Raw genomic sequence first — 17,404 nt, 5'->3', positions numbered from 1 at the left:
TAGTTTGGGTCCCCTCAAACATTTGGTTCTGTACTTTGGAGACAGTCGTTGAAGATTCTGCAGATCTAGAAAACATTAGATTTTTTTGTAAATATTTTTTTTTATTCCACTTTAGTGAATGCTCTAATAAATGATTGCTGTTTGATAGATCGGAATCGGGGCTAGTCATTTTTCAGTTTAAAACCTAAAAATAAAATAGTTCCGCTAGAGAGCAAAAATTTGTGCAGACTTATTTTGTTGCATGCAGATTGTCTGCTTAGAAGTTTTTGTCATATTGTGGTTATTTGGTTTGGGTACAATGTAGTAGAGCAGAACATTGCATCTGTCTATGTTTAAAGTGAGAATGATTTACTGCAGAATTTCAGACATCAGATATAAGGCTTATTTTTATTTTGACAAGGGGAGTCTTTTAAGTGTGTATTTTACTGTGTGTAATGGTACATTGGTGAAATATTTTAATAAACCTTTATCTGCCAAGTATCAGATGATTAGGTTACGCTGAACAGTACTTGCTTTTGAGATGAGGGTCAGACGGACTTGTTTCAGACCTCTTCGCTGACCGTTTTTCAATCCGTCATGTTGCCATATGCCATATATTTGCAGAGCAACCGTTTTGCATAAGCATAAAGCATTGGAGATGAAATTGTGTGTTCCTTGATGAATTACATATGCTAAACACTGTCTCCCTCTCTCCTAGCCTGACCTGCGGTGGTGAGAAGAGGAGACGTGAGCAGGAGAGCAAATACATTGAGGAGTTGGCTGAGCTGATTTCAGCAAATCTCAGCGACATTGACAATTTCAATGTCAAACCCGATAAATGTGCGATCTTAAAAGAGACTGTCAGGCAGATCCGACAGATTAAGGAGCAAGGTACCGTCCTCTGTTCCATGTGAATGTTCTCTTCGTGTCTTTAGATAATCGGTGAAGGACAACCGTCTGGCTCTTTAAAAGTAAAGTTGAAATCTATTTAACATCTTGGTGGATGCTGATGTCTTAGGCCACACTTCTATAACTTTGTTTGCTATGGGCGTTAAATACTTTCTAACATAGGAACATTGTAGATAATTACATTTTGATTACTTTTATGAGCATTATCAGACATACTAAATCGTATGTCAAATTGCTAATTATAGGCAAGGTCAAAACCTAAATCTGATAGAATTAAAACAGAAGACAAATGTTTCACTGTGATACAGTCACATGATTAGTTTTTCATGGCTTGATATTATTTGTTGCACCCTTAAATGGCTAATGCACGGATAGCTGGGTAGGACTGCCCCAAACCAGACTAGAAATCTCTGCACCCCACTTAGTAATGTCACTTAAGGTTGGACAAATAACATTTATTGCACAATCACAGGTAACACATATACATATCACAGGTATTATGTAGATTGTAGACTGAGGACTATCAGTCTGACAGTCTCTAGTTTTCATCCTTATTTAGCCAGTGATCTTTAACTTGGGTTTATAGCTTCAGCTAACCTCCTTATCAACTATTTACCATCTGTTTGGAGCCCAGATACTTGGTTAACATCGTCAGGGCACGTTGAGACAAAAACACAATGTGAGAAAATGACCATAAAGATCTATGAACAGTCCCTTACTTTAATTGAGATTTCTCATTTTATAAATAGGTGGTTAACGCGTCTAATGACTGGTTTTATTTAGGTGTTTTTACTACAGTTGGTGAAAGTTTTTTAGGCAAATGGCATGATTGAGTGCCTTTCACATGGTCCACGATCACATATGTGTCTAATCCTGTCCTGATACTATAGGAATACAAAAGACGGAGCAGGGTTATTGTGGCACAGTCCAACACGTACACAAGAAGTACATCACAATATGCTCCATGTGTATGTTTTTAGTGATATGCAGATTTAGGATTTTCCTGCAGTATTGCTATATTGGATCATTTAATGAGCCAACACATCTTTTGCTACCAAGAGTGGTGCAGTTTTCTTAGTTAGCCTATATATGCTTGTAGGGGATACAGAGTAACACATGCAAACATGGAGGTGGTAACACTAGTGACCTAAAGTACACTTTTACTGAATGAATGACAGTAGGTCAAGCTTTTGGTTGTAGTCTAAAACTTTTTTGTTTGTGTTGCAATTATCACAGAATTTGCTTAACTACTTACGCACAAACTGCAGGTTAAAAGTCTAAATCTGTGCTGTTCAATTATTTCCATGAAGGGGACAGCATTTCTGTTCTCGCTACGTGGTCGAGGGCTGAATACTACTCAGAATATGGCATCCAACAGAATGTATGGAACCTTCAGGGAGCTAGAGGCCTTAACAAAACAGCCTTACTCCATACAATGAACCGTTACAAGTCTTAATGCATATGACTCTTAAAGTTTACGTGCATTAAGGCGTAACTAATTCAAAGTGATTACCGATGCACATTTCTATGGAAGAGGCAGTTTTTGGTTGGTGTTTTGTTGTGTCTAGTTTTGCATATAGAGAAATTATTTCCTAAAGGAATTGGTAAGTTTTCCTCATCTACTATGTGTTTTTAATTCGGAAGCTGATCTTTATATTAAGTTTCCTGGCACAACCAAGAAGTTAAACTTTGGATAAATAATCTGCAACATCTGTATTTTAGGAAAGTCCTCCTCCAACGATGATGATGTCCAGAAGGCTGACGTATCATCTACAGGACAGGGCGTTATTGATAAGGATTCCCTGGGTCCGCTCTTGTTACAGGTAGGCAGACTGGAGTCTCTGTACTTTTACCCCTTTTATATTTCTGCACTAGTAGTCGTCATTCTAGAAACGGTTCAATAGTATCAAGCCAAAGTTTTAAAATGTGAGTTAAAAAAATGTGATTTGTTTTTTAGCTGTGTGTAGCAGAAAGTTAGGCTTCATTACCCTTGCTACTGCAAATTGGATATTTCTGTGCCCCTGAAGTTATTGCTAAACTACATACAGAGGCTCAGTCTTTAGCTAGGTAGGTTGATGCATAGTGTATCTCAAGGGGTACTTGCAGTCAACTCAAGAAAGAAAAAGAGGTGTCTACATGCTTTTTAAGTACAGTTTGTCATCATTATCCCCTATTTTTTTTATGATTACTCTTGTTTTCATATTACTTTATGCAAGGCCTGATATATATATATATATATATATATATATATATATATATATATATATATATATATATATATATATAATTTATTTATTTTTGGGTGGATATGACATTAGAAACCACTTTCTATTTTCACTCATTGACATTATTATTGCAGTAGTGTTTATAGAATGTAGAGTTGTTCTATTTTTTTTTTCCATCTTAATGCATTGGGAAGGATACAGTGAGCTTGGAAACACTAGTAGAGGACCCTTAGTTATGAGGCCTAACAATTAGTTTTCTCATATAATTTTGACAGAAATAGTTGACCTTGTCATCATTTAAAATGATTAAAAAACTGAAGGAGGTAAAACGACTTAGTTGAAAGCTAAAGCAAGGGGTGAGACTATAAAGGAGTGACCTGTTTTGTTCGTGTGTCTATGCTCAGGCCCTGGATGGATTCCTTTTTGTGGTGAATCGGGACAGCAGTATAGTTTTTGTGTCAGAGAATGTCACTCAGTACTTACAGTACAAGCAAGAAGATCTGGTCAACACCAGTGTATACACAATCCTGCATGAGGACGATCGCAAAGACTTCCTCAAGAACCTTCCCAAGTCTGCTGGTAGGTTTATCCACATGTTATCTTACATAGTTTTGCTCACTGACAAACAATCTTGTGGTTGGCTACGAAACAGCTTTGTTAGTGTTTTGTCCTCTTGTCTGATTTCCATAGTTAATGGATGAAACCAGTAATTGGTCATTCGGCTTGTGGCCATCCCTAGCTTTTCTAGGGATGGCCAATATCCTCTGTTTACCAGAAGGGAGCATATATTTGTGATGTAAACCTCTCCTAGAGTCCCCTCAAGGGAAAAAAACTGATTCAAACTAAATATGAATCCAATTTACAAGTACCCATAACAAGTGAGGATTGGGACAAAAGTTTCCAGGATATATTCAAAATGTCCAAATGCATAAATCACTCAGATGCTGCTTGTTAAAATTGTTTATAGATTATATCATACCCCTGATGAGCTTCACAAAATGTGGCCAAATGTCTCCAAATTCTGTTACAGAAGCTGTGGTGAGGTTGGAAGTCTAATATATATATATTTTGGAGTAGGAAAAGGTCTTTGAATTTATTTTCAGTCTTACGAACACAAGATTCCCCCTCCCTCCCCTACGCCTATTATTTGAACTGGTCCTTTTACATTGCTATCCCACGGAACTACAACCACATAACAGATATGTAATGGGTTTATCTTAATCGCCACCAGATTGGCTCTAACCCAATTCTGGAAAAATACAGCTTTCCCACCTTTGTCCAAAATCTTCTCCCAATATCTTGTGGAGACCATTTGTTTTTGATACTCCACGGCAGTTTCCTGACTCAGTATTAGTATACTGATATTTATAGCGGAGTACAAAGAACACATTAAAAATGTTGAAAAGAAGAATAGAAATTAATAAAATAAAAGGCTGAATTGTTAAAATGCAAATTTATTACAAATGTAACATGTATATTAATTGTTTGCAATAAATAAAAACATTAATAAATACAAATTACACCAAGTTAACCAATCACTGTTAGTATTGACAATGTCTGTAATCAATATGCTTCTTATATGTGTACCTATTATAACGTCATATTAATACAAATAAGCATAGTGATCATAGCATTGATGTTATTTGAGGCTGGAAATTTATATTCATAGCTGAATAGGAGACCGGAGTGAACCTCTCCAATCCCTTCTTTTAAGTCCGTGCAGTCAGGCAATTGCAATGTAGTAACCGGATTTCCTTTAATAAATGTGTTTCATATAATAAGAAAAAATCCTTTGGTATTAAATGGAAGCCGCAGCATTAATCATAAGTATATCCAGTTTTAGAGCCGTGGTCAGTCTGATCACAGCGAGAATAAAACTTCCACATAAACCACAGTAAGTGATTAGGCCTTTTTCAAGTAGCGGGATAAATGAGAAATGTTACCGGGAGCTGTGTTTTCTCCTCCAGCTGGGCATAAAGAAGCTGATTGAGAACCCTCTGTTCCAAATCTCTATTATTTCTGTTATGTTTGTTATTATACGTAAATATTCAACAGTGTAGCAAAAAAATGTGAAAGTCTCTTTTCATCTGTGCTCTAGGTGTCTTCATTTCATCTGGCCTTATGTCTCATTCCATGTAGACAACAATGATTCTCCTGGGATTTTGCGTACGTCTCCTTTTTGGAACAAATGTGTAAAGGTGGCTAAATAGCCATACAGACACAGTATTATCACTCAAGTGAAATTTGCTACTTCAGAGGCTAAGGCTTTTTCTGGGTTGCCTTCTCCGTCAGCATTCCTTCTGTTTTGGGTGACCTATCCCAACTATGTGTCCGTCAAATAGCCACTTAAGAGAAGATTACTTTTAGTTTGAGAGCTATTGAGTTCCTTTTTTTTTTTTTTTTCTTGTAATTACTCTGGACACTTTTTCCCCTGACAACTAGGGCACAGAGACAGCAGTTTGGTAACATTTGCTGTACACACATTTTTTTTTAAAGGGGTTGCTGAACAAAATTGTACTATAAAGTGTTGGCCCAAATATTATATTGCTGAAACAACTTAATATAATACTTTGTCTACAGAAATTAGCCTTTTTTTCTTTTAAACAAGCATTTAGCATTTAAACTCGTGACCTGGCTTTAATTATAGCTGCGGTGCATCATTTTTTGCTAGATGTGCAGGCAGCCCGCTATAATTGATAACTAAAGGCACATTGCAAGGTCCCTGTTAATATATACAGTTCTGATTGAGGGGTTTGTGAGCACACACACTGGGTGTCTCAATGGATGCTCCCCACCCTTTTAAAACATAAGTCATCTATTTGCTCTTGCTGCAGTTGGTTGGGCATTTTCCTTTACTTTTTAGTAGGTTGAGTTGGGATTATTAGGAGGAACATTAGCCGTTCAACTAGAGCAGACTCCAGCTGTCAGAATATATTTTTGTGTCCTGTACACAGTGACCGGTCTGTATACTGTCCAATCTAACCTAACTGTAAACTGAAGATGGCACGAGAGCTGCCAGGTTATATAGTAGAGGGAGGGCAGTGCTCTAACTTGCCCCTTATCCCCAATATGCTTTGAGGGGTATAAATGGAGAAAAATGTTAGTAAATTGATGATGTACGTTCATACAAGAGATACATTATTCTATAAACACTTTCATTTAATGACTTTCTTTTTTTGAGTAAAACAAGCGCACTGATGGTATGATTTTTTTTTTATTTATTCTTATTTCTTTTTTTTCTTTCTGCTGCCAATTTGATTTTTCCTACTGGTACATATTTCACATTGCCAAGCAATACTGCAGTGCCTACTGGTGGATATAAAATAGGCTGTATTCAGAGTGATGTATGCCCATATGGTTATATGTATAGAAGATGAGTCTTGCTGAAGAAATGAGGTGTACTTTCTCTTTTGAGCAGCGACGTGTACTACAGTTCACGGCTCAGTGGCCAGCGTTATGCTGTTGGAACTATTTATTTATCATTGTTGGAATCCTCACTGTACTTTCTTCCCAGAAACCATATACAGACCTGTAATATCATTGTCCATGAGCATTATTTCATTGTTTTTTAGGGTCCACACACCTTTTCTTCTGTACATTATCTGCTCTATACCACAGCAATTGGGAAAGGTGGTAATGAGTACATTACTTTTGTTTTTATATGGCAGAAATAGTCAGATAAGCACATTTGAATAATATACAATATTGTGTGACTGTAACTAGCTATTCTTTTGTAACTATTCTTTGTTTGAAGTTAATGGGGTCCCCTGGTCCAATGAAACCCCCCGACAGAAAAGTCACACATTCAACTGCCGCATGCTGGTCAAGACTCTGCACGATCACCTAGAAGATGGGAATGGCAACATAGATCCCAGGCCAAGATACGAGACTATGCAATGCTTCGCACTTTCTCAGCCAAGGGCCATGATGGAAGAGGGAGAAGGTCAGTGGGTCATGTGTTTATCGAAATATGCTTGTATCCCTTGTTGTATTACTGTGTCGTTAAACACCAAGGTAAAGTGACTGTGAGGCAAAACAATGTGCTTTTACTATTTGGTCGTGGGGAAAAATATTGTCAGCCTTGCAGGGTTTTTTTTCTAATAATTCCAGAGTATTGTTGAGGAAAAATATTTTGGTATGCACAAATGTATTCGGTTTGATTTGCAGTGGAATAAACCACAAAAAGCAGAAAAATGTACCAAGTTATATTATTCCACACAGAAAGTCTTACTAGGGCCAGACAAAATTGTTAACATTTTAGAAGTAGTTAGAAATCCTTAAATTTGTTGCAGGTGATTCTCCTTCAATTTGTAACTGAACTCACCTGTGGTAAGTAGCAGGTGCTAGAAAAAAGGACTCCTTCTCCTGTTTGTTGTCGCTGTGAGTTCTGCAGTGAGCACAGATAAAAGAAAGGAAGCCAGAGAATTGTCTGAAGTTGCCAGACAGATTATTGTAACCAAATATGGATAATTTCAAAGCAACAAATCAATCTCCAGAGACCTTGATGTTCCTGTTTCCACCATACATAATGTTCGGAAGTTTAAGGCCCAAGACACTGTAGTCAACCTCTTGGTTGAAGATTGCTGTGCATGATTGTCTTAATGGTGGTGAAAGCACCTCTATCAACTGCAACAGATTCAAACTGACCATCAGATGCAAGGTACGTTTATAAATCTCTCCATCAGTTGACAACCCAGTGAAAGGTGGTGTTACAGGACAGACCGCCTATACCACCCTGTCTGTTGGTGGAACCGGCTGGGGTTACTTTGCCACCGTTCATTTTTTTTTATCCCAAATGCGCCTTCTAACCTCAGTAGGAGGGCTTAAGCTGCTGCCACAATTGGACTCCTTGACGACATCCAGAACAGCGTTCTTTCTGGGTAACTGTCGCTGCTAGTGTACCCCCTTGCTTGTGTACCTGGGCTGGTATCCCTGACCTCTTCCTCTAGATAAGGGTTGCTGTGGATGGTTCCCCCCTGGCCTATCACAATGGCCAGAGCTGCTGGGTAACGGGTAGAGCGGTCTAAACCTCAGAGCAGCCAGAAATGGATTGGGTTTGGGTGTAATCTGTAGGTCACAGGAAATTACAGCAGGGAAGAAGTTGTCAAGCAGGTCTTGAAGCAAGTGATATTAATTCGCTCAAGTGCCTTGATAAAGACAGTTCACACTGGTTGAAGGTATCGGTGATCAGATGTAACAATAAACATACATTATACACATTCTGAAACCCCTCAGCAGGTGGGTAACACCGCCCTCTGACCCTAGCTGGCTCCATCACGTCTGAGTTATTTTTAGTATCGGGATACAATATGTTTCCCTAAACATGGATTTACAAGCAATGCAAAATTAACAATATTTGCACTCTGTTATACCCTAACTTGCTGATTTGCATTATTTAAACAGGATCTGAGATGCAGTCATCCCAGACAGAAAGGCAGCGGCCCTGTGTGTGTGTGTGTGTGTGTATATAGGCTAAACAGACGTATTAGTCACTTCACATGAATGGGTCTAATTAATGAGTCCACCTGTCTCCAGACATTCACAGAATACACATTTCCTTCCCTGGGCATATGCCTCAGAAATACATTTCCTATATACACAAGGCTATTGCATTAGATATCAATGTATGAAAATTCATACATTTATACTCCCAGCGTAGGGACTTGGCCCTTTCTGGCGCTGTGTGCCGGTTATTAACCAGCACCACAGTGCCCATACATTAAATATTTACATTTTAAATTAATAAATATACCCTTTAATACATCTTTAATTCTTTAGTGCTGAGGTTTAACCCATTTGTTGCTCCCCCATGCCACAGGTGATATTATGGCAGGATCCCTAGTAGGGCCCCACTGTTGAGAGAGCGGCGTAAGAAAATCTGATTGGAGTTTGCCAAAACACACCAGAACAAGCCAAATCCATTTTGGGAAATTGTCTTGTGGACAGATGAGACCAAATTAGAGCTTTTTGGTAAAGCATGTCATTCCTATGTTTACAGAGAGCAGAATTAAAAAAAAAAAAAAACACCTCCCCTACAGTGAAACATGGAGGAAATTTGGTGATGTTTTGGGGTTGCTGTACTGCATCTGGCAATAGGTATTTGGAACATGTGCATGACATCATGAAATCTGCAGCTTTCAAGGCCATTTTGGAATGTAATGTTGAACCCAGTGTCTGCTTGATATCCATGGAAAGTCATGATTCTTTCAGCAGGATAATCACCCCAAATACACTTCAGACCAATCCAGAGTCTTGTACTTTTTGAAGAGTAGCTAGCAATGAGTCCAAATCTAAATTCCATGGACCACTTGTGGAGAGATTCAAAAACAACAGTTGGGAGAAGGACCCCTTCAAATATGGGAGAACTGGAATAGTTTGCACAAGAAGAGTGGATCAAACTTCCAGTAGAGGTGCAGGAAGCTTATCTATGGATATAGGAATCATTTCATTAAAGTCTTATTGAACAAACGTAATACCAAATATTAATTTTGGTAATGCCATTTTTTTAAAATTTCTGATTTTAAAAGGATATACAAAGACAAAGGTTTTATATATTAACAGATAAAAAAAAAAAAAAAGTGGAGACCAAATACTGTTAATTTCACCTCATATTTAGGCGAAATTGAAAAGCCTGCCAATATTTTTAACCACGACTGTCTATAATGTCTGCAACTGGGATACATGGTAATGAACTCTAAGGGGGCCGGCCCACTTTTACCGTTGGCACAGTGGTTTTATCTCTGATTTTTGCTCGCAGCTCTGAGCCGCAAGTAGAAATCGGTGTTACAATTACCGTACTAACGGTAAGTGTGTGGGCCGTGTTGCTGTCGCGAGTAACACAGCCAATTGAATTCCCCCTAAATGTGTGAAGTTTCACCCTCGTTTGTGGACATGCTTTTTTAATGATACATTTCAGATGTAAAAAAAAATAAAAATGAAAAATTTCTGTTTTACCAGATCTTCAGTCCTGCATGATCTGCGTGGCAAGGCGTATCACAAATGTAGAGAGAGTATTCTCATCAAACCCAGAGAGCTTTATCACAAGACATGACCTCTCAGGTGAGATCTCTGGGCTGCATATACCAGTGTGAGGGAAGTATTGATCGGTGTCTATTATATAGTTCCCATGGTAGGAATCTCTTTAATAACTGCATACATTATTTTAAAAGGTTAAACGTAGCCCTCCCCCGACCCTGGTGTATAACCAATGTGCATAGACTCGATGTAGCTGATTATTTCATACTTGGCTTCCTGGATGTTTGCTGTCTCATCAGGACAGTATTGAAACCTAAGAGGGATGGAATCAGCCATGACTTCAATGAGTGAAGCACAGAAATCTCTCTAATCCCATGATGGAGCTGTAATGGTTACCAATGCTTATACACCAAATCCCACAATTTCTGTGTTTGAATCCTAAAAATCCCTGCTACTTATCGGTTAGGTCAAAAAGTCAATATGGAGAGAAGTTGAAAGTGTCGCTGAATGTTACGTGTCCTTTAAATTCACAGTAATGCAATAAACAAACAGAAAACAAAAACATAGCTGGTTGCATCCTAAAAAACGTTTGCCAACTGACAAACATGTAGAACTTTGAGGAGCTTATCAGAAATCTGGTATAGGACTTCTATCACGGCAGAGCCATTTTACTACAGTTGCCCTTACAGTCGGACATAGTGGTTTGATCACAATGCTGAGCAACCAGATATGTGGCTTGCTGTGACCAAATGAAGTCCAGTGCTAGAGGTTTAATTATTCGCTCATGTGGAAATTGCCTGTTTCAATTACAGGTGGCTACAAACATGTGTATATTTCATCCTGTCCATTCTATTCCAGTCAGATATCTGACTTTCATTTGTGCAGATGATTGTCCAATTGGAAATATACGCTATTAAGACTTCTCATACATTGTTATTGCAGACACATCCTAGAAAATGGCTTTCTTTCCTTACCATGGGAATCTCCTCTTCTACACCTTTACCCTCTCTCATTTCTCACTTTGGCACATTTTGGTGCAGATTGAGCCTCTTTATTAAAAGAACTCTAAACATCACTGATTTGTGGTGATTACACACATACAGGTTTGACCATCCAGTTTATCTGTTTCACCTGTAAAGAATTAGATCAGATTTGATTGTGTACATTTTGATTACTCATAAATACGTTCTGTCATTGACTTTATTGGTATGTTCGTGGGCACTGTCTGACTCCTGCATGGGGTCCTTTGTGCTCTATTCATTGTGCCTGAACAGAGCCGGATTTACACCTTGGCATGTCCCATGATGAGGATATTATTGGGGCTGTGGACAAACCGTATCTAGCATATACATTCACCTATACAATGTTTGGGGTTACAGACCCTTTAACTAGTCATTTGTTTATTATTGTGATATACCAGAATTATACTAATAATATACTGGTGGCAATAAAAAAATAAAAACTGGACATGCTTATTAAGTGGAAATGTGAGCAAAATATGGGCCAGTATGTGTAGGAAGGCTGCTATGAAACGATAAACACATTGGCCGTAATTATTTTCTAAAATAGTAGCATTATTGAATGGCTTTATCTCTCTATAACAGTTTGCCTTGGGTTACCTTTTTGTTTTTGTCACCTTAGCATATGATTTCGCTTTTCAATAACGTCCAATGCGTCTTTAATGCCCAAGATTGATCACGGCCTATTACTGAGTTGACTAACAAGTTATTGGAGCGGTGACCTCAGCGTTTTATCTGTTCTAACAGGCAAAGTGGTGAATATTGATCCCAATTCCTTGCGCAATTCCATGAGGCCAGGGTTTGAAGACACGATCCGCAGATGTATCCAGAGGTTTCTTTGTCATAGCGATGGGCAGCCATGGACGTACAAACGTCACTATCAGGAAGGTAAGGCCCATGTATACAAATGTGTATATTTATTGTGTCTCTACTAAAACATGTTTCTTCTTAAAAATGATTGTTGTAACTATATAACAGAAATTGGTTTGTGATTTCAATTAGGAAACTTAAACATTACAGCAGTAAATGAGGTAAAAAGCTTAGTGTTTCCTGATCATAGCAATTAACATAGTTCTTTAAATTATAGTAAATGTATCCCTATATTATTGTTTAACTGTCTGTTTTCTGTGGTCTTGTCCTCGCAGCATATGTCCACGGTCACTCGGAGACACCGCTGTACAGGTTCTCTCTGGCAGATGGCACTATGGTGACGGCACAGACTAAGAGCAAATTATTCCGAAATCCTGTCACAAATGACCCTCATGGTTTTGTGTCAACTCACTTCCTACAGAGGTAATTTCAAGTCAATGAAACAAAATTCATTCTATTGGCATTTTATTGGGTTGTTGCCTATTACAATAGCGTTCACTATCTGTGTGCGTGTTTATGCGTGTTATTTTTGAAAAACCATGTATCTCATTTTTATTAACTTTTTATTAAGTCCCCAAATTTTGGCACAGATTTTTAGCATTTGTGATAACTGGGATTGGGAGAATAACCCCTAGTTGTTGTTAATTATATTAAATTCCCTTTTGTTCAGGCCTGAAACTCATTGGAAAGTACAGTACTAGATTCATGATACTGGAGTCATCACACAGGAGTTGGCGCCATCTGTTTTCTAGGCATATTTGTTAGATACAAGTGTAAATTATTGCAGCTGAAAGTAAATTACCCCTGCAGTTTCTCTTTCAAAATTCGGTTCAGTCCACATCATGAAGCACGTTCCCGGTTGTACTGTTGAGTTGTCCATTTCTGTTAACTTTTTTTTTTTTTTTATATACTACTATAACAGTGGTTAGATGACAGTAAATGCAGCGTTGCATTCCTGTACATCCGATAACTGAATAGATTGCTGTTGATGCTTTTTCAGGGAACAGAATGGTTACAGGCCAAATCCCAATACTATGGCACAAGGTGTTCGTCCACCTTTACCTTCAAATCCCAATTCTGGCAATGCCATGAATGTCTCATCTGCACAATCCATGCCACCCCAGAACAGGAACTATGGCATGGGAGAAGGCAACAATACCACCGCTATGTCTGGCATGAGATACGGCTGTACTGGAAACATGGGGCCTGCTTCCCAAGCTCCAGGGATGCAGCAGTCACCGTATCAGAACAACAACAATAACTACGGACTTAATATCAGCAGCCCCCCACATGGGAGTCCCGGCATGAGCAGCAACCAACCCAACCTAATGGTGTCTCCTAGGAACAGAGGGAGCCCCAAGATGGGATCTAGTCAGTTCTCTCCAATTCCAGGTATTTCCATAAAATAAATCTGTAGAACTGTCACATAAATGAAAACACTATATAATATATTTTGAGAGCATGCCCAACCCCTGTGAATATAATGTTTTGACAACTACAGTTCTGCATGAAATTGACCTGGATCTTAAATTTGATGGTGGGGTGCTTAGTTTAATCTGTGATAATCAGTAAGTTCTAGTTTTGTTTCTTAGAACATCTTGTGAAAAATGTTTAATAAAATATTGACTTCTAAGCTACCATTGTGTTATAATATCCAGGGATGAATTCTCCGATGGGGTCTTCTGGGAACGCCGGTGGAGGAAGTTTCTCCAGCAGCTCACTCAGTGCCCTTCATGCAATAAGTGAAGGAGTTGGAAGCTCTCTTCTGTCGTCTTTGTCCTCGCCTGGACAGAAAGCTGAGAATGCTTCTAACATGAACATGTCTCAGCAAAGTAAAATGGGAAACCAGGACTGTAAGAGCCCATCTGGGTTATTTTGTGAACAAGGGCAAGTGGAAAGTTCTGTCTGCCAGTCCAGTGGGAGAGAACACCTTGGTGAGAAGGACGTTAAAGAAAACCTCATTGAAGGCTCAGATAGTCAAAGAGCACAAGCTGAAAGTAAAGGGCACAAGAAACTCCTCCAGTTACTGACCTGTTCTACAGAGGATCGTGGTCACAGTACAATGACCAACTCCACAATGGACTCCTCCTGTAAAGATTCATCCACCAGTGTTACGAGTCCTTCAGGAGTGTCGTCTTCAACCTCTGCAGGAGTGAGCTCCACATCCAATCTCCATGGGTCCATGCTTCAGGAGAAGCACCGCATTCTTCATAAACTGTTGCAGAATGGTAACTCTCCTGCTGAGGTTGCCAAAATCACAGCAGAAGCCACAGGCAAAGACAATTTTCAGGATTCAGTCAGCTCTGCACCTTGCGTGGAAGCAACAGTGAAACAGGAACAGCTAAGTCCTAAAAAGAAAGAGAACAATGCGCTACTCAGATACTTGCTTGACAAAGATGAGGCAAAAGATCAGCTGTCTAAGGATGTAAAGCCTAAAGTGGAACCCATGGACAATAAACTAGGCCAATGCAGCAGCTCTGCTGTTCCCACATCCAGCCAGGACAAAGATATAAAAATAAAGACTGAGCCTTCTGAGGAGGTACTGATTGATTTCGTCATGATTTCAGCTAGCACATAAATAAGATGTAAACCTTTCTAGCAACCGGAAATCGGTTCTAATTAAAATAAGTAGTTAATCAGTGCACATCTTCAAGGTCTGCTTTTGTGTCACCTCTCTCCTTCTGTCTTGAATCTCCTGCTTCATTACATCCAACTTCAATATACTTCTCTATTTTATTATTTAAATCTGTTTCTAGCTGTTACATAGTTGTAATAAACACTTACAAAGCTGTATACATTTGTAATGCCATATAGTAAAATGATACAAAGACTAGATGTGAGATCAGATTGAGTGACAGTTGTCCTTTTAGAATATACAGTAACCTTTATATTGTTACAACCCCATTCATTAATGTTCAGGGAACTTTAAACTGGAGTGCGAGCGAAGTAGCACTTTCTGACTGCTGAAATAATCTTGGGGATCGATAACAGTTTAATGTTTTACTATTGTTTCAGGTGGCAGGAGATTTAGATCACTTAGATGCGATTCTTGGTGACCTCGCAGGCTCTGACTTTTATACGAATTCCATGAGTTCAAATACAGGAAACATGGGAGCCAAACAGCCAGTGTTCCAGGACAATCCCCCTATAGGTATGGCTGGTTTTCTTTATTCTTTTTCCCCTGTTTACTTTATTTAAAGGAATTTTACAAATAGTTGGTAAATATAAAGTTCTTTATTTCCAGTGATTCTTTTTTCCATGTTGCTGTAAATGTTCTTGCTACAAGCCAGAAATATTTAAGAATCATTTCATACAGAAATGTCTGCTTATCAAATGTATTGGCAGCAACCAATGATGTATAGACCTCTACAGAGCCATAGATTAAAGTGCTCCGACTTCCCCTAAAGTCCAGTTTTATAAAGCGATTTGAATCCCAAGTTTTAGAGATCATCAGATTTCTTTTTATTTAGATTAATAAAGGTTCAGACAAGTACAAACAAAAAACGGAAATTTCATGGAAAAATAATAATCGTTTTCTCCAGATAAGACGCATGGTAATTTCTAGAATTGTTTCAGTGTCCTAAATGTATGTGGCCATAAGTAGACAGAATACTTAAGTTGTAAACTAGAACCAGATTCCTTATAAACATTTTGTATCGGCTGTAACAGTGGAGAGTACAATTCACATCAAAGCACAAGGGAGCAGTTCCCACCAGAATGCGTGTTTTTTGAGGCGCAGGTAAATTGAAATGTCCTGCATGTATACTCTTATTTCATACCAAATAGTCTGGCGAAATCTTCCCTGAAGGAAAAGCTTTGGGAGTGCCAACATACTGTTGTAGTTTTCCCAGGAATCAAATAATTTTAAGTGCATTTTTCTTTCTGAAGGGCTGCCTCCAACCAGTCCATTTGCGTAATGAAAACAACTAAACAACTTGTCCTTAAAAAGATCAAGTGTGGGTGTGGGGAGAACTCTTGATCCACATTTGGAGGGTGCATTTTCTGCTTAACATTTTGTGTTCATGCACAAGATGGCCCATTTGGCTGTAAATGGCAGATAACTTACCAGCTCCACCATAGAAAATAGCCACACGTGGATCCAGAAGACCTGTATGATGGAACAGGCCCAAGATCAATGGCGAAGATCAGCTTAGGACCCTCCACATTTGGGACAGCCAGAGTCCTCAGACAGATCCATAATAAAAAATAAAACTATGATAAGGTGAAAAGCAACCTCTGAAAAATGTTGAGGAACATTTCCACATATGTGGAGGCAGGGAGCAGTTTAATAGATGCACGAAGGGTTTTAATTAGTATTAATAATTAGTATTAGTAATTATAATAAATAATATTTAACTGGGGAAAATATCAGACCACACCACCATTCAATCTGGCCTCACTCAGTGGTTAGAAGTAGAGATGGGCGTGCTCGGTTCCCCGAGAACCGACCCCGCCCGAACCTTGCCTATACGAGTACCGAGCCGAGCAGGCTCGGTACTCTCCCGCCAGCTCGGATTCCAAATCGAGGCCGAACGTCATTGTTGTGACGTCGTCGGGGCTCGGTTCTCGCGATATTTGAAAATTATAAATACCTGCCTCCACAGCAATCCATCGCCATTTGACAGAGGGAGAGAGCAGGGTGTAGTCCGAGGCTGATTAGAGCAGGGATAGAATATAATTCTGATAACAAATCTGATAACAATTGATAGAGAAGAGAGGAGGATAGAGGAGTCTTTTTTTTTTTTCTCTCAATATTTGGCACTGCTTCTTTTGCATTAATATTTCTGGCTGTAAAAAGTCCTGTTTGTCAGCAATCTGAAAAATAATTTTTAGCACTACAAGTGCGTTTGGCTCATAATGGATTCAAAGCAGTCCACATATGAGCAGAATCAGCAACCAGGTTTTGTCACCAGTCCTGATGGTAGTGTTCCCAGTACGTCATCTGGGAAAGGCGATGTCAAACTACAGTCAAAAAAACACACACCCAAAAAAATTTACTGTGTTGAAGCGCAAAAGAAGTGTAACTGAGAAAAATTTAAGTGCCGATAAAAAAAAAAAAAAAAATTGCCAACATGCCATTCTACACCCGCAGTGGCAAAGAAAGAAAGAGGCCTTCGCCTTTCTCTATTAGTGGCAGATCAAAAAATGTTACTGAGCCTTTTTCTTGTACGGACACTCGTGACAAAGCAAAACCAAGTAATTTGGAGTCTACAAGAAAACAGTAAGGCATTAGAGGATAATGTATGCTCTGAATCAGAAATGACACCAATCCCTGGGTAGAGTCCATCCACCAGTGTTATGTCTAATCGTGAGCATTCTGTTAGTGACAGTGTACCCATAAAGAAGGTTCCTTTCAGCAGTTCTGCTGATGTGTGCCTTTTTAGCCCGAGTGTAGTCGGTGATACACCAATTGAGGATGCCACTTTT

At 38.9% G+C, this 17,404-nt stretch overlaps 1 protein-coding gene across 4 annotated transcripts in view; it reads left to right on the top strand.

The window, feature by feature from the left end:
• Positions 1-17,404, top strand: part of NCOA3 (nuclear receptor coactivator 3) — a 77,830-nt gene that overhangs the window by 47,695 nt on the left and 12,731 nt on the right. For all 4 annotated transcript variants that reach the window (XM_075176433.1, XM_075176434.1, XM_075176436.1 and 1 more), the window contains 10 exons: positions 698-870; positions 2,611-2,711; positions 3,518-3,692; positions 6,868-7,056; positions 10,071-10,172; positions 11,855-11,995; positions 12,253-12,400; positions 12,978-13,369; positions 13,636-14,516; positions 14,993-15,128. In XM_075176433.1, the coding sequence (XP_075032534.1) occupies positions 698-870; positions 2,611-2,711; positions 3,518-3,692; positions 6,868-7,056; positions 10,071-10,172; positions 11,855-11,995; positions 12,253-12,400; positions 12,978-13,369; positions 13,636-14,516; positions 14,993-15,128 (2,438 nt within the window). The remainder of the gene's footprint in view (positions 1-697; positions 871-2,610; positions 2,712-3,517; positions 3,693-6,867; positions 7,057-10,070; positions 10,173-11,854; positions 11,996-12,252; positions 12,401-12,977; positions 13,370-13,635; positions 14,517-14,992; positions 15,129-17,404) is intronic.

This window comes from Mixophyes fleayi, chromosome 6 (genome assembly GCF_038048845.1).
Source record: "Mixophyes fleayi isolate aMixFle1 chromosome 6, aMixFle1.hap1, whole genome shotgun sequence".
Classification (NCBI taxonomy): Eukaryota; Metazoa; Chordata; class Amphibia; order Anura; family Limnodynastidae; genus Mixophyes; species Mixophyes fleayi.
The sequence above is the reverse complement of the archived record's forward strand: the minus strand, read 5'-3'. Positions and strand labels throughout refer to the sequence as shown.